General features: G+C 45.7%; 1 protein-coding gene across 3 annotated transcripts in view; it reads left to right on the forward strand.

Moving 5' to 3' along the window:
* Positions 1-23721, forward strand: part of LOC115090504 — a 991523-nt gene that overhangs the window by 655670 nt on the left and 312132 nt on the right. For all 3 annotated transcript variants that reach the window (XM_029599682.1, XM_029599683.1, XM_029599681.1), the window contains 2 exons: positions 14473-14573; positions 23099-23255. In XM_029599682.1, coding sequence (XP_029455542.1) covers positions 14473-14573; positions 23099-23255 — 258 coding nt within the window. The remainder of the gene's footprint in view (positions 1-14472; positions 14574-23098; positions 23256-23721) is intronic.

A 23721-nucleotide genomic window follows, 5' to 3' on the forward strand; every position in this document is an offset into this window, starting at 1 on the left:
TATCATCCCCTCTCCCTCCTGAGATGGCCCAGCATTCTCCTCTCTATCTCCAATCCCTATTCCAGACTCTCCTCGTACTAGTCATAGGCATACAAGAATTCTACAAGAAATCTCATTCAACAGAGAACAGCCTTTTGCTTCCTGCCCTAACTCTTCCCCTACCAGGCATCCTGCAGGGTAGGGGAAAGGAGTAGTTGGGTGAGGCAGAGACTGGAGCAGATGGAGCAAAGAAGCAAAGATCCACTCTGCTTCCTAATCTAGCCTATCCTCTCCTGTCTTGTAGGGAACAGGAAGGGAGGGGGAAATTGGAATGGACAGAGCAGGACAGACCAAAGAAGAGCTATTCTACTCCCTAATACAATGGCTCCCTTCTGGTTGTTTTCCATCTGGGCTGCAGAAACAAAGGACCCTTCTGGCAATAGTGCTTTTGGTCCAGGCCATATTGGCCATAGGCTAGCTATGGCTCGGTACTCAAGTTCATGCTGCTATACCCTTCCTCTTAAAGACCAAGATAGTATCTTTTCTGATGATCTTACCCTGAGACAATAAAGGGGACATCTCCCATCTTTAGAGCTCAGTCAGAACTCAGGCAGCAGCATTCTGAACCAGCTGCAGCATATGGGTGAGTTTCTCAGGTAATCCAATGTAAAGTATGCCACAGTAGTCTAGATGACTAAGCACCAAAGCTTGGGTCACGGAATGAAATAAATCATGGGGTGGCAAAAACCTCAATGGTCTAATCATTTTAAGCTTAAAAATGTAACTTTTGATATATTCCAAATTTGCTGCCTTATATATATATATCTGAGAGTCCAATATAATTTCTAAACTTTCATTTTTGTCTGTACGAGGATGGATGAGCCATCATTTAGAGTGACCCTGGCTGGAACCCAACTGTCAAGTCTCTTTCCCACTCATAAAATCTGAGTTTGTTTTACTATTTAAAAATAAATTATGATTGGACAACTAACCCCTTAGTTCTTTTATGACTTCTTGCAACTCAGACTCTGGAAGCTCTCTATTCTGACCGCATAGTAAAAAGAATTGGATATCATCTGCATATACGGTATATAAAATTTTATATTTAGTGATTGCAGCAAAGATGCCAGGGGAGCAAGATATATGTTAAAGAGAACCGCAGAAAGTGCCGACCCCTGAGGCACCCTCTATTGAATATGATGCCATCCAGAATGCATGTCACCTGTCTGCACCCTCTCATCCAATCAGTTAGGAAAGAATGAAACTAACTTAAGACAGCACCTCCCACACCATATCTAGCAAGATAATGGATTTGTAGATCATGATGAATAGTGTCAAACACCGCAGACAAGTCTAATTGAGTTAGTATACCTGAACATCCCTGATCCAAACAACTCAATAAAGTGTCAGTCAAACACAAGGGCTGCTGTGGGCCCGATTTTAAAGGCCCCTCCCAGCGTCGAACAAAGATGGCGTCAGGATGCCTCGGGCTCACCAGGAACCGGATGCCCGATGGAGGAAGGTGAAACAGCGCTCCGGAGAAACACAGGGCAGCTCTCTCTTGCAGATCAAGACTTCCTCACCTCTGTCCCCTCTCTGGAGTCCCAATGTGTGTGCCATTGCAGGCCCGATTTTAAAGGCTCCTCCCAGCGTCGAACAAAGATAACGTCAGAACGCTTCGGGCTCACCAGGAACTGGAGCCCTGACGGAGGAAGGTGAAACAGCACTCCAGAGAAACACAGGGCAGCTCTCCCCCGCAGAGCGAGACCTTCTCACCTCTCTCCCCTCGCTGGAGTCCTCTTATTTTTTTATTTTATTGTTTGAAGTTTGAGGAATGGTGATGGTTGTTGCACTGGATAGAGCATCTGGATTTTTGCAGTTTCCAGTTCAGTTTTTGTTTGCATGTTTGTATTTCTACTTTATGGCTGCTCTTTTCTGTATTTGATGAGGGTCTGTTTATGTTCTATATGTGTGACTGAGGTGAAGCATTTTCCTAATAGGAAGTGTATTAGTTTATTTGGGCTTTCAGAGGGTCAAAACCACACCCAACACACATCACAATAGGCCTAATACCACATGGGTTCCAAGATTCTTTTTGGCAGATATTTCTGCTTGGCATCACAGTAGTGCATGCAAATATAATGTAAATGATATTTTTACCTCAAAATACTATATTTTGATATTTTTCATGTAAAATATAAATGCATAACTCAACCATGTGTGTAGAATGGGTCTGGAGGCGTTGTGCAAGACTATAAGGTTTGCTGGGGCACCTAATACCCTTGCATTAGCCATAAATTTGGGGCGGGTGTCAGTTTTTAAAGTTTGTATCACTGAAGGGAGCTGGACAGCACAGTAATTGTTTGCACAGGGCAGCAAAAAAACTAGCACCAGCCCTGTCTTTAAGGGACACTTGTCTAAGCCCTGCCAGTCCCTAAAACCCAAAGCTTCAACCCACAGGGAGCGGGACTCGTACAGATGAAACTTCAGCTCTAGTTCCACATGACTGGGGCAAGGTCAGGTCAACAAGATTTTAAAAATGGCACCAACTGGGCCCGGGGCTAGAGGGCAGCCCGGGCCCCAACACTGGAACCAATTTGCAATTTGGAGGTTAGGCATTGTGGGAAGGGGGATCAGGGGGGTGAGAGGGGATTTCTCACTACAAACCAATAAGTTTTCTAAGGGGATCGGGATGGGAGGGGGTGGTTTAGGGGGGACCCCATACCCAACAATTTTTTGTTATCATGAGGGGGAGAACCTGCCGGCACATATTAGTTTTGAATTTTGACACAAATAAACCATTTTTATTTCTTACATTTGTCATGTCAGGGTTGCCTCGAGTGGTGGCCCTGGGATGAGAAGGAAGTCAGCTTTGACCCTCGCATACTTTATTCTTTTTTGAGCAGGGTTTTATTTTTCCAGGCCCATTAATGCGATGGTGGCCTTGTGAGGTTGGGGCTGTCATTACGCCTAAAGGGCCAATGACGCATTGTTTTGTCCTGCGGTGTTTTGCCCCGAGACAAAACCATGTGACAATACAGCTGCAATGTTTTTTTCTGGGGAGGGGTCATTATCACATGACACTCACTCCCCTGTGATAGTGAGACTCCCCCCCTCCTGTGAAAAAGCATTGCAGTTTAGTGCATCTAGCTCTAAATTTGGACTTAGCCAGACAAACCCTGAGTTTTGAATTTCTCAGTTCACCCAACAGACAAGCTGTAGCCACATAAGTTATTATGCAGCTTAAATTTACTCAGGTAAAAAAAAGAGGTGGTGTGGGGCATTCTGGGAGGTGGGCTTACCCAGATAAAAAGATGTGAAATGGGGGAATTCTGGGTTTAGAAGCAATGCAGGTGCATTTTGGGGGTGGGGCAGTGCTACCCAAATAAATTTAGTAGGATAAGTCTGGTTATTTATTTATTTATTTATTTATTTGAACCTTTTATATACCGACATTAGTATGCAACATCATGATGGTTTACATTAGCAACTGATAGATGGAAAATACATTGAACAGGGGTGGGGGAAACAGGAGTGATAATAATGCAAACGACAGAAAGGGCGTAAGAGAAAATAGCTCAACTTTGCAAAACAATTTAGGCAAAATACCAAGAGGGCTTGGTGGTAATGTATATACAGGGCGAGTACAGGGTAAAGGGAAGAGTATTAACATATGCGCTGTGGGAAAAATTCCAAGGGGTAGAAAGAAGGAGGTGTAAAGGTATGCAAGTAGGGAAAAAACAGAGGCTCATAAAGGAGGTGAGACTGGGGGACTAGGGTTGCAAGGTGGACAGTACACAGAGACTAGTCAGGGAAGGCTTGTCTAAAAAGCCAAGTTTTTAGTTTCTTTCTAAATTTGGAGGAGCAAGGTTCCAGTCGGAGCACTGTAGGGAGGGAGTTCCAGTGCTTAGGACCAGCGATGGAGAAGGCACGTTCTCTTGTAGTGGTGAGATGGGCCTTTTTGATTGAGGGTATTTGGAGGGTAGGGATGTGCAGACAAAATGTTTATGTTCATAAGTCCATAAGTCGAAAAGGGGGGTCAATTTCGGTCAATATGGACATATGGAGAATTCCATAAGTTGAGTCTATGTCCATACGTGCACCGGTTCCCTAAATAAAAATTTAAACCCCTCACCCTCCTTAATCCCCCCCCCAAGACTTACCAAATTCCCTGGTGGTCCAGCGGGGAGTCAGGAAGCCATTCTTCTATTCCTTTGCGAGGAGCACGTGACGTCCGCGTCACGTCGGAGTGACGCGGCCGTCACGTGGTCCACCGCGGTTCTGCTCCCGGACCCCTCGTTGGACACAAACAGAACTTTTGACCAGCTTGGGGGGGCCTCCTGACCTCCTCAAGCTGGCCAAAAGTTCCGTTTGTGTCCAACGAGGGGTCCGGGAGCGGAACCGCGGTGGACCACGTGACGGCCGCGTCACTCCGACGTGACGCAGACGTCACATGCTCCTCGCAAAGGAATAGAGGAATGGCTTCCTGACTCCCCGCTGGACCACCAGGGAATTTGGTAAGTCTTGGGGGGGATTAAGGAGGGTGAGGGGTTTAAATTTTTATTTAGGATCAACGATCGCGATTTCCAACGTATTCAACATAGCTATGTTGAATAAGTTGGAAATCCGATCGTTTTCGCCTCATCACTTTTTTAAGTTAAAAAAAAAATAAAAAGTAGCGTTTTACATATAAGTTCAAAACGAATGCACACCCCTATTGGAGGGTGCCTTTATTGATGTCCCTGGTAGGTCGGTCCGAGTGTGTAAGGTGGAGAGGTTCATCAAGCCAGTTGGAGTTATGGCAGTATATGGATTTGTGAATTATAGATAGTGTTTTAAAGATAATGCGTGACGGGATGGGGAGCCATTGAAGGTCTTTGAGTATGGGGGTGATATGAGCAGATTTTCGTGTATTAGTGATGACCCTAGCTACTGAATTCTGGAGCATTTGTAGGGGTTTTATAGTGGAGTAGGGGAGGCCAAGTAAAAGTGCATTACAGTAATCAAATTTGGAGGAGAGTGTGGTCTAGATGACGGTCCAGAAGTCATGATAGTGGAGAAGAGGTCTAAGTTTTTTTAGAACATGAAGCTTGTGGTTAACATTGTGGTTCACATTGCGGTTAACATTGGTTGTGGTGGAGAGAAGGTCTAAACATAGAATAAATTTGTCTGGATAACTTTAGACCTATTTGGCTATATTTTGAATAGAGCCAGGTATGTAAAAAAATAAAATAAAAATAACCACTCCCATAGGCCAATAGCAGCTGGATTCAGCCCCAGTCTCCTAATTTATAAAAAAAAAAATAATGTTGGGCTGTAGTGACCCAATCCTCCCACTTTCCCCACAGGTATTTTAAAATAAATTTGTTGCACAGTGAACTGATCTCCCACCCACCTGGCAATTTTAGAAGAGAAATGTTGGGGCCTATGCAGCTTAAGCCCCTATTCCCTTCTCATGAAAATATTCTAAAGACAAGTTGGCTCTTCTCCCTTCTTTTTTTTTTAATTTTATGTTTATTCAACTTTTCATTTTTCAAAAAGGATATTACACAGTTTGTAAACATAATACATCTTCTCAAGAATAGTCCTAACAAGATTTGCATTAATACATTCTGTGAAAAACCTAAAGAAAATCATTAATAGTAATTACAAAACCTGGTTTAATAATATAGAGCAGTTATTTTCAAAAAATATTAACCTTATAGTAATATGAGCCAAAGTTTTTCATTAATTCCCCTATTTTACAATAGTGGTCTACGGGGTCAAGTGTCAAGGAACACACACAATTGTTCAGGTTGATTAAAAACATATCGCGTGTTCTGATGTATTATGACACATTGGCAAGGAAACCGTAAAATGAATTTATCACCACGAACTACGACTTTCTCCCTTAAAGTTAGAAATTCTTTCCTCCTTAATTGTGTGTTATAAGCTACATCCGGAAACATTCTAATTGGTTGGCCATGAAAATTGGAATTTTGATGCCTAAAATACAATCTAAGAATAGAGTCCCTCTGAGAAATGTCTGCAAAAGAGACAAATAGAGTAGCTCGAGTATTTATCTGCATATCAGAAGATTTTTCCAACAATTCTGATAGATTTATATCTTCTTTCTGTTCTACCGGGTCTTTCACTTGCTTTTCTTTTTGAGTTATATAATATATCCTAGATATTATTGGGATTGTTAAATCTGTAAATTTTAGAATATTTTTTAAATAACTTTTAAAAAGTTCTTTCGGTGAAAGTAAGTGAGTTTTTGGAAAATTCAAGATTCTCAAATTTACTCTCCGAATCTGATTTTCAAGTTGTTCTAATTTGTCAGAATGGATTTTCTCAGATTTGATTAAATTCAATTGTACTTTTTCTAATTCAGTAGTTTTAGTTCCCAAATTTTCTACTGCTCCATCCAATTTTTCAAATTTTGTTTGTAGCATTTTATTATTACTCAGAGTTTCTTGTACTAGGGAGGTCAGATCATTAATAGATTTTTGCATGGTGAATATCATATTACCTATACCCTCCAATGTAAACTTAGTAGATGCAATTACAGGTACATTAAACATCATTTCTTCCTTATTCCCTCCTACCCCCTTCTCCTTAGCAAACATTTCAGTACTAGATTCCCTCTCTTGGTCTCTGTTTTCCCATTCCACACCCCAAGAGGAAGGGGAAAACAGTGACTTCCACTCCAGTTACTAATGAAAATCAGCCACGTTTCTCCCTTCTTAATAAAAGTGAGGCACCACCCTTTCTCCCCCACATCATCAAAATCCTTGCAGGACCTCTGCGGCAGGAGAAGAAGCTCTTAGCTCCTCATATAGGGTAAAAATCTAAATGTTGGTAGAGCTGACTGCCAGAGGCATTTAGATATTCCTTAAGTCGCGTCATACTCCTCGTGGATTGGTCAGCTGTCAGTGGAGCACATTGCAGGGAGTATGGTTGGAGGAGGAGTTTGTACTTATGCATATATGTTTGGATTTCCAAACATATGTGTATAAATTTACCTGGGAAACTACCTGCACAAATTAGCAGGTATAAATGTATGCAAGTTGCATTCCTGGGATAATTTTCGAAGAGAAAGTACATGTGTATGTTTACTTTAAAAATTAGTGTAAAGTCTGCAGGGGAAAGATACCTATGAAGTTTGCCCCAATGTAGGCAGTTGCAAAATCACCCCCAAAAAGAGGTTCCTGTACGTACCCGGATCAGTCCAGACAGTGGGTTGAGCCTCCTTTCCAGCAGGTGGAGACAGACTAAAACTTGAAGGATGCCCTATATCAGGACAGAGCCTATCCTCTAACCCTTCAGTATTCGTCTGTCTCCAGCAGGTGCAGCATCTCCCCTTCGGTTCTCTGCTGTAGGCTAGTCAGCCCTTTTCTTCTTTCTTTTGCTAGGCTCAAGCAAGTATTTCTTGTCAAAAAAAAAAACTAGAAGGGAATTTTGCCTTCTTTTTAGTGATGTTTCCTGTTTCTGTGTGGGAGACGGTGCCGTCTCCCAGCTCTTGCCCGACTCAGGGGGGCTTTGCCCCTTTTGCAGGAGGGGGTTCCCTGCATAGCCTGAGTCCATGGTCGCTTCCAGGTGTGGGGACCGACGCTCACTGGGCCTCGTTCCCCCCCATCTGGCTGCCGAGAGGGTTTTGAACCCGCTGCTGCGCTCAGTAAAAAATAAATAAATAAATAAAAATAAAAAAATAAACATTAGTTTCAAACTTTAAATAAATTGCAGGTACTCATCTACCTCTAACTTATTGGCAGCAGTTGACCAGCTTTTTTCCTGGTCAGAGTAGGCCTAGAACCGGCAGCCAGACAAGCAGAAGGCAGCAGGTTTCCCTCCTGCTCTCTCCTGCTGTGCAGGTTGTCAATCAAGCTTTTTTTCAGCTTTTTTTTCTTCAGCCGCGGCTTAGCTATGTCCCGGCAGGCAGCCTGCCTTTCTTGTGGGCTGCCTTCTTCGCGTTTTTCGCGTCAGGGCCTTTGCAATGCTTGCCTGCCGGGTGGGGAAGGTCCCTCCTTGGCAGGACAAGCAAATTTAGCCCGGGGCTCCACTCCTCTCGGCATGGCCAGGCCTTTCCCGGGTTGGCAGAGCCCAGGAACGGCCGCCATCTTGGATTTTTCATCAGGGCCAGTTTCAGTGCTCCCTGGGGCTGGGGGGGCCAGATTTTTTTTTATTTAACCCCTAATTTGGCCCCCATGGGTTCCCAGGAGGGGGGTCCTGACCTTCCCTCGCCTCCCTTTACCCCGCCCCGGCAAATCCAGGGTCCCTTTTTCAGCGGATTTCGTCCTCCTCATGCACAAATCTTACTTAGCTAGCTTGCATGAGCAGGACGAAAGTCCCCCCCCCCCCACCAAGAATCCCTCGCTCAGCGCCGTTGACCGCTGGACCGGCTGCGGAGCCCCAGGGACCAGTTCGGGTGCGGGTGGTTCCGGGGGTGCCCCCCCTTCCTCCCCCCTGGTGTCCCCCGGGTCCTTGGACCCCGCTGCTTCCTCGAATTCAGCGGATGCCCCCCACTAGAGGGGGAGCCCTTCGTCTTTTTCGTAAGGAGGAATTAGAGCCCCTCCTTCCCTTTGTGTTGCAGGAGCTGGGTCTGGAAAGTCCCTCCATGGATAATCTCATGGCCTCGCTCCCTAAGGGTATGACCCCGGTTCTGGAGGGGCTACGGGCTCCAGCCTCGGCCTTTCCCTTCCACCCCATGCTCAAGCTCCTTATCCTTCGGGAATGAGAGGCTCCTGAGGGTTCGCTTCGGGTGGGGCGTGTGATGGATAAGCTCTATCCCCTCCCGGAAGAGGGCTTGGAGCTGCTGCGATATCCCTTGGTAGATTCCTATGTCTCTGCGGTGGCCAAGCACACCAAGATCCCGGTGGAAGGTTTCACGGCTTTGAAGGATCCACAAGATCGTAAGTTGGAGGCTCACCTGAAGCGCATCTTCGACGTTCTGGCCCTCAGGGTCCGAGCATCTTGCTGTAGCAGCCTCATGATGCGGGCGGGCCTTCAGTGGGTTCAACAGTTACTCTGCACCCGGGATCTTCCACCAGGTGAGGCAGAACAAGCCGAACGTCTGGAGGCGGTAACCGCCTAAGTATCAGACGCCCTCTACGATCTGGTCCGTGTAAAGGCGAAGGCGATGGTTTCGGCAGTCGCTGCCCGGAGGCTCCTTTGGCTACGCCACTGGTCGGCTGATCAGTCCTCGAAGACTCGGCTGGGCACGTTGCCCTTCAAAGGTAAGATGCTCTTTGGCGAGGATTTCGAGAAGCTTATGGACTCCTTGGCTGACAACAAGGTCCATAAGCTTCCAGAGGACCGCCCTAAGTCTTCTCGATCCTTCGCGTCCTCCCGCTCTCGCTTCAGGGGCCAGCGTCGCTTCGCTTCTCGGGGGCGGGGCGGCTCCACGAGGGGTTCTTCTCGTGCTCAGTCCTGGTCGCAGTCCTTTCGTGGCAGGCGGCCCTTTTGTGAGGGCCAGCCTGTGCGTTCCACCTCTAAACCTGCCACACAATGAAGTTCAGCTGACCCATTCCTTGGTTCCTTACCTCGGTGGACGCCTCTCCCTGTTCTTCGAGGAATGGGTCAAGATCACATCGGATCAGTGGGTCCTTGACATTATCAAAGACGGGTACGCTTTCGAGCTTGTCAGGGACCTGCCAGATCTCTTTCTTTTCTCGCCTTGCGGACGGGCCAAGAGGGACGCGGTGGTCCAGACCCTCTCCAAACTCCTGGATCTGGGAGTGGTGGTCCCAGTTCCGGAAAGGGAGGTTGGCGCAGGCCAGTATTCTATTTACTTCACCATGCCCAAAAAGGACGGGTCCTTCCGCCCCATTCTGGACCTCAAGAGGGTCAATCGGGCCCTCAAGATCCCCCACTTCCACATGGAAACCCTGCATGCGGTCATTGCGGCGGTCCGCCCCGGAGAGTTCCTTGCTTCTCTCGATCTCGCAGAAGCGTACTTCCACATTCCCATCCACCGCGACTACCAGAAGTATCTCTGATTCCACATCCTCAACCAGGACTTCCAGTTTCGAGCTCTCCCCTTCGGCCTAGCGACCGCTCCTCGCACCTTTATGAAGGTCATGTTAGTGGTAGCGGCGGCCCTGCGCTGGGAGGGGATTCCCGTCCACCCCTATCTGGACGATTGGCTCATCAGGGCCAAGTCTGAGACCTCTTGCCAACGGGCGGTGGATCGCGTCTTGGAGCTTCTTGCCTCCCTCGGGTGGATAGTGAACTTTTCCAAGAGCAAGCTTCAGCCCTCCCAGGAGTTGGAATTCCTGGGAGCCCACTTCGACACCCGAGTAGGCAAGGTCTTCTTACCACGGGCGCGCGCCCTCAAGCTGATCGATCAGGTCCAGAATCTGATCACTCTACCTTCTCCGACCGCCTGGGATTATCTTCAAGTCCTGGGATCCATGGCTTCCACCATCGACCTTGTCCCCTGGGCTTTTGCTCATATGCGTTCGTTGCAGAAAGCTTTGCTATCCCGTTGGCAGCCAGTGTCGGAGCAGTTTCACGTAGTCCTTCCGTTCTTGGATTCTACTGCCGACGAATTACAGTGGTGGCTATCTCTTCCTCATCTTCTGCAAGGGAATTCTCTTCAAGCTCCACAGTGGATGATAGTGACCACGGATGCCAGTCTCCTGGGCTGAGGTGTGGTCTGCCTTTCTCAATCTACCTAGGGAATATGGTCACAGACTGAGTCGCACTGGCACATCAATCGACTGGAAACCTTGGCGATCCACCTGGCTCTTCAGGAGTTCCTTCCCCTGATCCATGGCAAAGCGGTAAGAGTCCTGTCCGACAACTCCACCACAGTGGCCTACATCAATCACCAAGGGGGCACTCGCAGTCCCCTGGTAGCCTTGGAAGCCAGCCGTCTCCTCTCTTGGGCGGAGTGCCACCTACAGTGCCTGGCAGCCTCTCACATAGCAGGCAAATAAAATGTTCAAGCCGACTTCTTCAGCTGGCAGTCGCTCGATCTGGGAGAGTGGGAGCTCTCGGACGCGGCCATGGCTCTGATAGTGGACAGGTGGGGTCCTCCTCACCTCGACCTCATAAGAACATAAGAAAATGCCATACTGGGTAAGACCAAGGGTCCATCAAGCCCAGCATCCTGTTTCCAACAGTGGCCAATCCAGGCCAAAAGAACCTGGCAAGTACCCAAAAACTAAGTCTATTCCATGTTACCATTGCTAATGGCAGTGGCTATTCTCTAAGTGAACTTAATAGCAGGTAATGGACTTCTCCTCCAATAACTTATCCAATCCTTTTTTAAACACAGCTATACTAACTGCACTAACCACATCCTCTGGCAACAAATTCCAGAGTTTAATTGTGCATTGAGTAAAAAAGAACTTTCTCCGATTAGTTTTAAATATGCCCCATGCTAACTTCATGTAGTGCCCCCTAGTCTTTCTACATCCGAAAGAGTAAATAACTGATTCACATCTACCCGTTCTAGACCTCTCATGATTTTAAACACCTCTATCATATCCCCCTTCAGTCGTCTCTTCTCCAAGCTGAAAAGTCCTAACCTCTTTAGTCTTTCCTCATAGGGGAGTTGTTCCATTCCCCTTATCATTTTGGTAGACCTTCCCTGTACCTTCTCCATCGCAATTATATCTTTTTTGAGATGCGGCGACCAGAATTGTACACAGTATTCAAGGTGCGGTCTCACCATGGAGCGATACAAAGGCATTATGACATTTTCCGTTTCATTCACCATTCCCTTTCTAATAATTCCCAACATTCTGTTTGCTTTTTTGACTGCCGCAGCACACTGAACCGACGATTTCAATGTGTTATCCACTATGATGCCTAGATCTCTTTCTTGGGTTGTAGCACCTAATATGGAACCCAACATTGTGTAATTATAGCTTGGGTTATTTTTCCCTATATGCATCACCTTGCACTTATCCACATTAAATTTCATCTGCCATTTGGATGCCCAATTTTCCAGTCTCATGGCAACCTCATGGCGACTCTGTGCAATGCCAAGGCAAATCGGTTCTTCAGCCGCTGGAGGGAGCACGGCGCAGAGGGCGTGGATGCTCTGGCTCTACCTTGGCCAGCGGACATCCTTCTGTACGTGTTCCCCCCGTGGCCTCTGGTGGGGAAAGTTCTCAGGAGAATAGAGCTCCACCGGGGACCAGTGATTCTCGTCGCTCCCGAGTGGCTGTGAAGACCGTGGTTCGTGGATCTCATCAATCTGGCGGTGGACAGGCCCCTGCGACTCGGTCATCTTCCTCGTCTCCTCCGGCAGGGGCCTGTATTTTTCGACCAAGCCGATCGCTTCTGTCTAGCGGCCTGGCTTTTGAACGGCGTCGCCTGAGGCGCAAGGGTTATAAGGAGGAGGTCATCTCCACCCTGCTGTGAACCCGGAAGCAGTTGACTTCTCTGGCCTATGTGCGCATCTGGAAAGTTTTTGAGTCCGCGTGTGCAGAGTCTGGTGTTCCGGCCCGCTCTGCCTCGATTCTTCTGGTTCTTTCTTTTCTTCAGAAGGGTCTCTCTAAGGGCTTCTCCTTCAGTTCTCTTCGCGTTCAAGTCTCTGCGCTCGGTTCTCTCCTGGGTCGGGTGGACGGTCATTCCTTAGCTGCTCACCCGGACGTGATTCGTTTCCTGAGGGGTGTTAGGCACCTTCGTCCCCCCTCTCGTGCCACGTGTCCATCGTGGAGTCTCAACCTAGTCCTTCGTGCTCTCTGTATGGCTCCCTTTGAGCCTCTTCGCCACGCTACGCTCAAGGATCTAACACTCAAAACTGTCTTTCTGGTCTCTATCTCCTCTGCTCGCCGGATTTCCGAGCTCCAGGCGCTGTCCTGTCGGGAGCCCTTCTTGCGTTTTTCTGATTCCGGGGTTTCTCTCAGGATGGTTCCTTCCTTCTTGCCTAAGGTTGTCTCTGCTTTTCATGTCAACCAGTCGGTAGAACTGCCCACGTTCTCTCCGGAGGAGATTCCGGGTACGGCTGGTGGCGACCTTTGACGGCTAGATATCAAACGAGTCTTGCTTCGCTATCTCCAGGTCACCAATGACTTTCGCGTATCGGACCATCTCTTTGACCTTTGGAGTGGTCCCAACCGGGGTAAACAGGCTTCTAAGACCACGATTGCGCGGTGGTTGAAAGAAGCCATTTCCTCGGCATATCTTTGTCAAGGTCGTCCGCTTCCTGAGGGTCTGAAGGCCCATTCTCTACGTTCTCAGGATACTTCGTGGGTGGAGAGTCAATCTGTCTCCCCGCAGGAGATTTGCTGGGCCACCACTTGGACGTCTCTGCACACTTTTGCTCGGCACTACCGTCTGGATGTGCACGCTCCTGTTTTCGGTTCCTTTGGGCGGCAAGTGCTTCGAGCGGGACTGTCTCGGTCCCACCCAGTTTAGGGAAGCTTTGGTACATCCCACTGTCTGGACTGATCCGGGTATGAACAGGAAAGGAAAATTAGTTCTTACCTGTTAATTTTCGTTCCTGTAGTACCACGGATCAGTCCAGACGCCCTTCCCTGTCTGTCTTTCTGTCCTCTCGAAGCTTGTTTTCTTGCAGGTTTGCAGATTTTCATATTTCACTTTGTGCAAGATTACTGAGCAATTACACCAGAAGCCTTGGTCGTTTTTTTATACCAAGTTTATGCAAGAGCGTATAGGTATACCATGTTTCTACATTATTGTATAGTTGCTCCTTTGAGCTTTATGGTTACTTGCTTGATCCTATTCTTGGGTTTCTTGTTTTCTGCTTTGACATACGTTATACTGAAGGGTTAGCGGATAGGCTCTGTCCTGATATAGGGCATCCTTCAAGTTTTAGTCTGTCTCCACCTGCTGGAAAGGAGGCTCAACCCACTGTCTGGACTGATCCATGGTACCACAGGAACGAAAATTAACAGGTAAGAACTAATTTTCCTCTATATTAGCACAAATTTGAAACTTGTGAATAGTAGCATTAATTGTCAATAGGGTTATGTATGGAAAAAGTATTGACTGGTGTCATTATATAGTTTTGTATCAGATTTATTTATGAAGTTGCTATTATTTTGGTTTCCCATGCATATCGTTTTGTTTCTTCATTTTGTTTTAGTATGCTATAGTTTTGTAATGTGCGTATCTTATTAATAGTGGGTGCTACAATGATATAACATGAAACAAAATTTCATATGTTTTTGTTTCATTTTAAATGGTTAATGACACAAAATGATGTAATTAATATCTTTGATGTTTTTATATCATTTTAAAATGACAGCACATCACTAATCATCAAGGCTTCAACACTAGATAATTGGCACTACTGCTCACAAGTTTGAAACTTGTATTCATTCATCCTTTTTTGTATCTGTTGCTATGTGTCCAGTTTATGTACAGGTACAATTCTGTGATGGAAAAGAACTTCAAATCAAGTATGCTTTGCATATACTAAACGTTTAGAGGCCAATTTTCAAACTTACAGTGGTGCTTGCCAACTTTCAATGGCAAACCCCTAGCAAGGATATATATGGATAACTGACAGGAATTTATAATCATTTTTAATAGATTTCGTATTTTATCCTGTGTCTACTTCCGTGAAAGGAAAGACAAGATCAAATACATGTTCAAAGAAAGAAATGGATTATCAGCAGAGTATCTGCACAGTGGTAAGTTATGAATGATAATAGAATTTTTGCTGTTTAAAAAAAACTATTCATCCTGTACTCCAGTTTGGTTTCAGCCTCTCTGGCAACCACTGCTTGTCATAGGATTTAATTTGTACAGCATTGATGCAGAGTAGACACGTAGGGGGTCATTTTCCAAAGGTATCACATGCGAAAAGTCCCTTTTCTCGTGCAATACCTAGATCGGGGCGGGTTCTGGGCGGCGTCTGCACCAGAAGGTGGAGGAGTTGGGGCGGCACCGGGGCGGACGCCATGAAGACATCGCTGATGGCGAAAAGGTAAGGAGCCTTATCGCCATCAGTAACGCGGCCAATAAGCACCACCTTTCACAGTGGCGCTATTGGGTTGCGAAAACCAGCAGCGATAGCACCGCAGTGGTGCGATCGCTGCCGGCTTCCCCCCCCCCCCCCCCCCCCCCGTATTTTTCTCACATATAAAGCACATTTCTCTCACATTTCTGGCTCTTTGTGCCTTCTTTTTTGAACTATTGAAGCAGCCAGTAATGGCATTTGTGATCGCAGTGCAGGCAAATTTTGAAGGAATAGCATGGAGTCATTGAGTCAGGTCTGGAATAAGAATATGGAAGGTAAAAAATGAATAGAGCCAGAAATGTGAGAGAAATGTGCTTTATATGTGAGAAAAATAAGGTTTAAAATCCCCCTGATGAAGCCGTTTGGGTGATGAAACATCGAGGCCTTTGTGTTGGGGTGTGTGAACCTATGGAAATATATTTACGAAAACCATCTGTGAATACTTCTGGGACGTCTGAATTTGTGAAAACATCGTGTGAACTTTAAAAAATATACATTTTTTTGAGAAACATCTGTGAACATTTCTGGGAGGTTTGGATTTGTGAAATATGTTTGTATAACATCAGGGTGTGGGCACCTGTGAGAATGTAATTATGAGATATGTTTTATGATATTGAGATTTTCCAGAATTGAGAAATATCTTATGACACATGTGCAAAGGTGGTGAAAGTATACAAGCAATAACTTCCAGAGTGGTGGGCTCTTGTGGGAAATAATATTGTATGGGATGATTTTAGAGAAAGTTTTGTATATTTTAGCAAGAAATTGTTCTATATGAATACTTTTTCAGAAAATGTTGTGAAAAATATGAATAAATAAAAAGGTTAAAGATTGAATTGAATATGATTGCTATATATCCTCATATGTGATTATATATATATATATATATATATATATATATATGAGAGATATGTGACATATATATATATATATATATATATATATATATATATATATATATATATATATGAGAGATATGTGACATCCAACCAATTGCATGGATGGTTGGAAGGGGGATGGCAGCTCAGTTTGCTCAACCTTGGTCTACAGTGTGCTGTTCTACTTAGTTATTTAGGAACATTGTGAAAGTTTTGTTAGAGATTTTTTGACTTCCCTCTGCCAGGTTCCAGGATACATGATGTACCTGTAACCCCTTTTTTGAAAGTAGATTATTCTTTCAGGGCATACAACTAATTAATATTATTTTGGCGCTGCTCTGGCTTAGCCTATTCTATCCCATGCTGACTCATAAAACCCGGGGGAAATTCTTGATATGGGGGAAGACTCTTGTCTATGGGCCAGACAGTGGTGTGATAATCTCTGTGTATGTTGGTAGTTTTGGCATCCCCTGGAGGGAGATGCTGTGACAAAACAGAAAGGACCAGTAAAATAATTTTACTGATTGATAAAGTCCATCTTTAAATAAATGTATGACTATAGTTGATTTTATTACATTTAGGGGTAAAAGCCCTTTGCGCGTAAATCCAGCGCCTATGTTGCATAGGCCGCCGGCAAGTGCAAAGCCCCGGGATGTGCGTAAGTCCCGGGGCTTTGCTTGGGGGGCATGCCGGGGGGGGGGGGGGGGGGCATTTCGGGGGGCGTTCCGGGGCAGGGCCGTGGGCATGGTGCCAGCCTGGGGGCATTCTGGGGGCGTGGCCGAGGCCTCCGAAGCTGACCCTGGGCTGGGGAATGGTGCGCTGGCAGCCAGCTGGCGCGAGCAAGTTACGCCTGCCTTGGGCAGGCGTAACTTTTTCAACAAAGGTGGGGGGGGGGGGGGGGGATTTAGTTAGGGATGGGGGGTAGGTTAGATAGGGGAAGGGAGGGGAAGCCGGGGCGGGGGGGGCCAGAAAAAAAGTTCCCTACAAAGCCGCTCCGAAATCGGAGCGGCCTTGAAGGGAATGGGGAAAGCCATCAGGGCTCCCCTCGGGCTCGGCGTGCGCAAGGTGCACATGTATGCACCCCCTTGCACGCGCTGACCCCGGATTTTATAACATGCGCGCGGTAGCGTGCGCATGTTATAAAATCGGGCGTAGATTTGTTTGTGCCGGGTTACCATGGAGGTATGGAATATGCCACCATGGTGGTATGGTTGCCATGGTGGTATGGAATATGCACTAAAGGGCACTCAGTGGCTTACCCGGGATTCCTATGACAGGGGTCTCCTTCTAGCATGAACAAAATCAATGCTATCTGAGGCTCCAACATCTTCCCAAACACCCATCCCTGTATCCTGGTCCCTTGTAGGTAGAGATCCGGATGGGGTCTCCATGATCTTACTTAAATCCTTTTAGTTCTGAAAAGGTGACTCCTCAGGTTGAAGATCTGTGATTCAGGAACCTGCTGTTCCAGCCTAGCTCCCAGTGAGGAGGGGTGGTTTAAAAAAAACAAAACAAAAAACTCCCCTCAACAAAACGAGATATTACTTTCTTTAGTCAAAATTCTTTCTAGGCTGGTGTTCTGTTGTCACAGGTGCTTGCCACATTCATGAGGTGAATGAGCTCACTGATCTTCAGCCCGTGTCTTCTGAGTCCAGCCAGCGAGGATGACCTTCTTCAAACGAGCAGAGTTAAACACAGTCCCTTTCCATAAATAGGTATCTTCTGACCTTTAAACGCCTCACACAGCCAAACCTGTCACAGATGTTTGCCTCATTCAGGGAGTAAATGGTCTCACTAGTCTTCAGTCCTGGAGTGAGAAGTTCTGGCTAAAAAGATTTCCTCACTGCAATTAAACACCAAGAGACCCTCTGGCAGGCTGTGCACAGAGGAGGTTCCCTTCAAAAAGCAAAAACCTGATGATGCAGTGGGGCTTCACTAGGAGGGAGAAAATATACATCCTTACTGCTGAGTGTCAGACCTGAACTGACTATAGCCACACCTTAGATCAGTGGTTCTCAACCTTTTTTCTGTCGGGACACACCTGACAGATGGTTCTCACATGCGTGACACACTGACCCATGATCGTCACAGGGCTAGATGTAAAAGTACAGTTTGCATCCACGGGAACCCCCCTGACCCACAATAATGGATGTAAAGCAGAATTATGACATTCCCCATACAACTCACCCTACAAAAAAGATATTCTGGTTCTGGTGTCATCTCAGTAACAGCAACTCAAACTCCTTCTACTTCCAGGCTCAATAGCCCTACTTATGAAAAGACAGCAGTTTACCACTAATGCATGTCCTCTTGAGATAACACAACAAATAAGACTGATAAAACACTTACATGCTAGTAAAATATCTCGGTAACAGACACAGAACTGACCTAACATACTCCCAGGATCTGTAGTAATGCACATAAACTAATCCGCACACAGTTACACCTGTATTATGGAATACACTCAAACAGGAGCAACCCTATCTATGAAAAGGCAACACTACAAATATTAAATCAGGCCCTAAAACCAATACACCTCTTATTAGGAAAACAGAACTAGCAAGCAGCTATAGATCCCCACACAGAAATAATTGTAAAACTATACTAATAAGCAGAATAAATGTTTCACAACAACTATGAACAGAATAACATCCAACAATTAAAAACTCATAAAAACTATTAAAAATTCTCCAAACACCAATAAAATATTTCAAAAAAAGCAGACACATCACATAATATTAAATAATTAAAATGGCAGTCAATCAAGAAAAATAAACTTAAAAAGCCACCTTTACTTACCCCCTCCAGCAGCTCTCCTACTCCTCTTCCATGCAGGCTGTAGCACACACCAGAAGCAGCAGTAGTGGCTAAGCTCTATACTCATGGTCCTCTTCCTTAGGGCCCATGTCTCTCACACACACACCATACCAGTCATGCCCCCATGTCTAGTTTCTGTCTCTCACACACCAATCATCTCCCAAACAGTCTTTGACAAACACACCAGTTACCTTCCTGAACAGTTTCTCTCATGCCATACATACACACAGGCTTCCCACTCCCGTGTTCCACTTACATATATGGGCTTCTCATTCTCATAATTACTTTCTCTTTCTCACACACAGTCACCAGTCTCTCACTCCCATGCTTGTTCTCTCCACATGCACAGGCTTCTCATTCCCATAATCACTTTCTTTCTCTCACACACACCAGTCACCTGATCTCTCTCATGCATACACACACACAGGCTTCCCACTTCCATGTTCTCTTTCAGATATACAGGCTTCTCACTCCCATGCTGTGTCTCACACACACCCAGGTTTCTCACTCCCATGCTCACTCTTCATATGCACAGGCTTCTCATTCCCATAATACTTTCTCTCTCTTTCTCTCACACACACATACACACAAACACACACACCAGTCACCTGATCTCTCTCATGCATACACACACACAGGCTTCCCACTCTCATGTTCTCTTTCAGATATACAGGCTTCTCACTCCCATGCTGTGTCTCTCACACACACAGGTTTCTCACTCCCATGCTCACTCTTCACGTGCACAGGCTTCTCATTCCCATAATCACTTTCTTTCTCTCTCACACATACACACAAACACACACCAGTCATCTGCTCTCTCTCATGCATATACACACACACACACACACACAGGCATCCCACTCCCATGTTCTCTTTCAGATATACAGGCTTCTCACTCCCATGCTGTGTCTCGCACACACCCAGGTTTCTCACTCCCATGCTCACTCTTCACATGCACAGGCTTCTCATTCCCATAATCACTTTCTCTCTCTCTCTCTCTCACACACACACCAGTCACCTGATCTCTCTCATGCATACACACACAGGCTTACCACTTCCATGTTCTGTCTTACATATACAGGCTTCTCCCTCCCATGCTGTGTCTCACACATACCCAGGTTCTCACTCCCATGCTCACTCTCTTCACATGCACAGGCTTCTCATTCCCATAATCACTTTCTCTCTCTCTCTCTCTCTCACACACATACACACACACACACACCAGTCACCTGATCTCTCTCATGCATACACACACACACACACACACACACACACACACACACACACAGGCTTCCCATTTCCATGTTCTGTCTTACATATACAGGCTTCTCCCTCCCATGCTGTGTCTCACACATACCCAGGTTCTCACTCCCATGCTCACTCTCTTCACATGCACAGGCTTCTCATTCCCATAATCACTTTCTCTCTGTTACACACACACACACACACACCCACACCAGTCTCTCTCTCATTTCCATGCTCGCTCTCCATGTGCACAGGCTTCTCATTCCCTGAATCACATTCTCTCTCTCTCACATTCACATACACACCAGTCACACCGTCACCTTACCAACCAGTCTCTCTCTCATACATGCACACACACACAGGCTTCCCACTCCCATGCTCTCTCTCACATAATCAGGCTTCTCACTCCCATGCTTTCTTTCGCATACACCCCCACAACACCAGGCTTCTTACTCTCATGCTTTCTCACATACCCAGATTTCTCACTTCCATGCTTTTTCTCACACACACACACACACACACACACACACACACACCAGTCACATCCCTGACTGTCTCACACTCTCACATACACATCAGTCATCTCCTTGAGCAGTCACTTTCATTGTCTCTCACATATACACATACATCAGCTCTCTGACCAGTTTCTCTCAATCACACACATGCTCTCGATCAAATACATTCTCTCACTTACACACAGGCTCTCAAACACACACACATTCTCTCACTTACACACTGGCTGGCTGGCTGGCTGCTTCTCTCTCTTTCTATCACTCACTTCCTCTCTCCCCCCCCCCCAGCACAAATGGTAGCTGCAGCAGCCTCCTCCTCCAGCCCCCACAGGCCAAGAAGGAAGAATTCCATCGACCGCGGGAGGCTCATGCTGATATCTCCTTTCCCGATTACCGGCTGCTTCAATTGCTTGGGGGCCGATGCTGCTGCCGCCGCTGCCACTTTATCACACAGCTCTTTCTTCTTCTCGTGCACCGCGTATCACTTCCTGTTCCGGGGGGGGGGGGGGAATCAGGCGCGGGAAGAAGAAAAGGCCAGCCGCGGGTGCCACAGCTTCTTTTAGCACTGCTGCCATTCCTACTGGGCTTGAACGTGCTGATAGCCCGGCGGCAACGGCAGCAGGGAAGAAAGAGCAGCGGGAGAGACCGGGAGCACGCGACACACCAGCCGGTGCTTGGCGACACACTGGTGTGTGGCGACACACCGGTTGAGAACCGCTGCCTTAGATCACAAAATGGCTGGTTATAAAGCAAAGAGCAACCAATCCCTGCTCTCCTAAGTAGGAAGAGGGCGAGGAACTAAAGGCATTTAATGGCAGCATGGAGGATCCTGCACATACCTGTCAAGGATCAATTTGGCCTGGTTTGGGGAGTTGTTGAAGTATGTGCTATATAGAAAATACACACCGGAGTCAGATAACCTGTGGGCTGGTTTTGAAAAAATTCCCTCCAGGCTGATATTTTCCTGTGATCCTCTCTTGCTCATGACTGTACTCTGTAGGAACTGGAGGTGCTTCATAATATTGAGTTAATTTTCAAAGGAGTTACATGTGTAAAATTAGAATATACTCATGTAAGTAGCTTGTACTCATGTACATGTTATTTTATAAACATAAAAAATACACGTGTATTTTTGGTTTCACATTTATCTGCTCAAAAAAGGGGCAGTCTAGGGGACAAGGGGTATGTGCATGTTGATACTTTATAAGAGATTTACGTGAAAATTAGGCAACTTATTTGCACAATTTTACTCCTGATAATTATCTAGTGCAATTGTTATCAAACTAGACTGTTGTCTGCTATTCCTGGGTGGGAAGTCTGGGTGAACTGGGGAGAGTTCAGGATGAAGTATTAGGAAGATCTCAATGAACTGGAGATGGACTGGGTGAACTGGTGGAGGCACTGGCATACTTGTGATAAATCTAAGTTTTATGTGTACATGTTATTGTTTTTGTGCATAAAATATACATGCATATGTTTATAAAATAGGTAGAAAACATAGGCTTTCAACAGATTGATGACATTTGCACATAATGAAACATACGTACGTATTTTGGAGGGTGGCCACTCATGTATTTTATAACCTGAATGGACCAGATACGTGCAGGTTATAAAATCCTATAGTAGATCTCCACATACCATATGTGCACATATATGGGACCATGCAGAGTTCTTTGAAAGATACTCACTATATCATCAGATGCCGTTGAATAGAGAGTTGAAGTAGTCAGTTCTCCTGGTGATTAGCACATGGATCAGCAAGACTGTGTGTATCACAGAAGTTGTGCAGTTGGCAGATCTGGCACAGATGCATGAATGAGGTTCTTACTACCTTCATGATATGAGTTTCTATATTGAGATTCTGATCAAGTTGAATCCCTAGGCTTTGCACTGATTCTTTGGGATGCAGTGGGGTACCTAACAGGATGGGTAGCTATCATAAGGGGTGACCTTGACAGATGATCGAGAAAGGTTCCAGTTTGGAATGTTTCAGTTTGAGTTTATGGTCGCTAAGCCATTGGGCTACTGCTGCAAGACAGTTATTGAGATTAGCAAAGGAAGAAGTTTGATCAGACCCAGTTTTGATGCAGAGTTGAATGTCATTCTTACAAGTGATTCATGTTAACACTCCCATCAATGCAAAACATTAACTACAACCCAAGAGGTGTAGTTAACATTTGTTGAGGACATCAGCAATCTAACATGCCTGCCAATGTCTCTGTCAGGTCCCCCATGTTAAGATTGTTTTAAAAGCAGGATATCAAAGATGAATAAACATAAACTTGTGTTTAAAGGCTCTGTGAGTAAAAGTAACCTCAGGTCCTCCATGTGTTTAAGATGTCCCCCTAGCCTGAAGTAACTCTTGCCACTCTGCCCTCCCTGTGTATTTAAAGGGCTTTCTCTTCACCAAAGTAACATCCCTGGTGAATAAAGGCCTCAGTTTGGGTCGAGTGGTTTCACCCCTCCTGCACCTCCCCTCCTTCAAGGGGGATTGAAGCCCTGATGTCTCCCATCCCATTTCCCCAGGCACTCCTTCCTCTTAGTCAGGTCTTCCTCTGCCAACCCCATCCAATGCTGTGGAATAGCTGCCGGGGGCTGGAGAGATCCCATTCCTTTCTGCCTCAATTGCTTTCAATTTGAAAATGGTACCGGCTGGTCAGATACTCTCTCCATTGCTTCATGTTGTTCCTGTGTTACCCAAGAAATCTGTTTGAAAACCTAACATATTTCTCTTTTGTCTGTAGCCTATTTTAAAACAATCTTCAAAAGTATGTAAAGAAGGATTTGATAATTATTCTTCTACCTTTGTTGAGACACCTTCATATCATAATTTGAGAAGAAATTCATCAGATACAGAGCTCTACTTGGCTAAAGACTATTATTCACCAGCCTTATTACCAGGTATTTTCTTCTCATCATTACCATATTATATTTGTAAATAGGTGAATTTTCAAAGGAGTTACGCACGTAAGTGTAACATACAGTCATAGCAATTTTCAAAAGCCTATTTATGAGCTTAAAGTGCACTTAACACCGGTAAAATCTATTGACTACTCAATGGCATATATTGCAGCAATTTTCAAAAGACCACTTACAGGAGTAAAGTGTATTTACATGTTCATAGCTTTGCATTTTCAAAAGTACATGAGTTGTTTGGTAGGGAAAAAATAGATGCAAATCATTGTAGGTACTTTTTCCTAAGGCAATTCTCAAATGGCCTTGGGGGGGTTCTGGGTGGTGTGGAAGGGTGGGAGTTGCAGATAAGGGTTAGAAGTGGAGGAGTAACCTAATGGTTAAATCAGCAAGCTGTGAATCAGAGAAGCCAGAGTTCAAATCTTGTTTCTCCCACTGATGCTCCTTGTGATCT

This window comes from Rhinatrema bivittatum, chromosome 4 (assembly GCF_901001135.1).
Source record: "Rhinatrema bivittatum chromosome 4, aRhiBiv1.1, whole genome shotgun sequence".
In the NCBI taxonomy this organism is placed as follows: Eukaryota; Metazoa; Chordata; class Amphibia; order Gymnophiona; family Rhinatrematidae; genus Rhinatrema; species Rhinatrema bivittatum.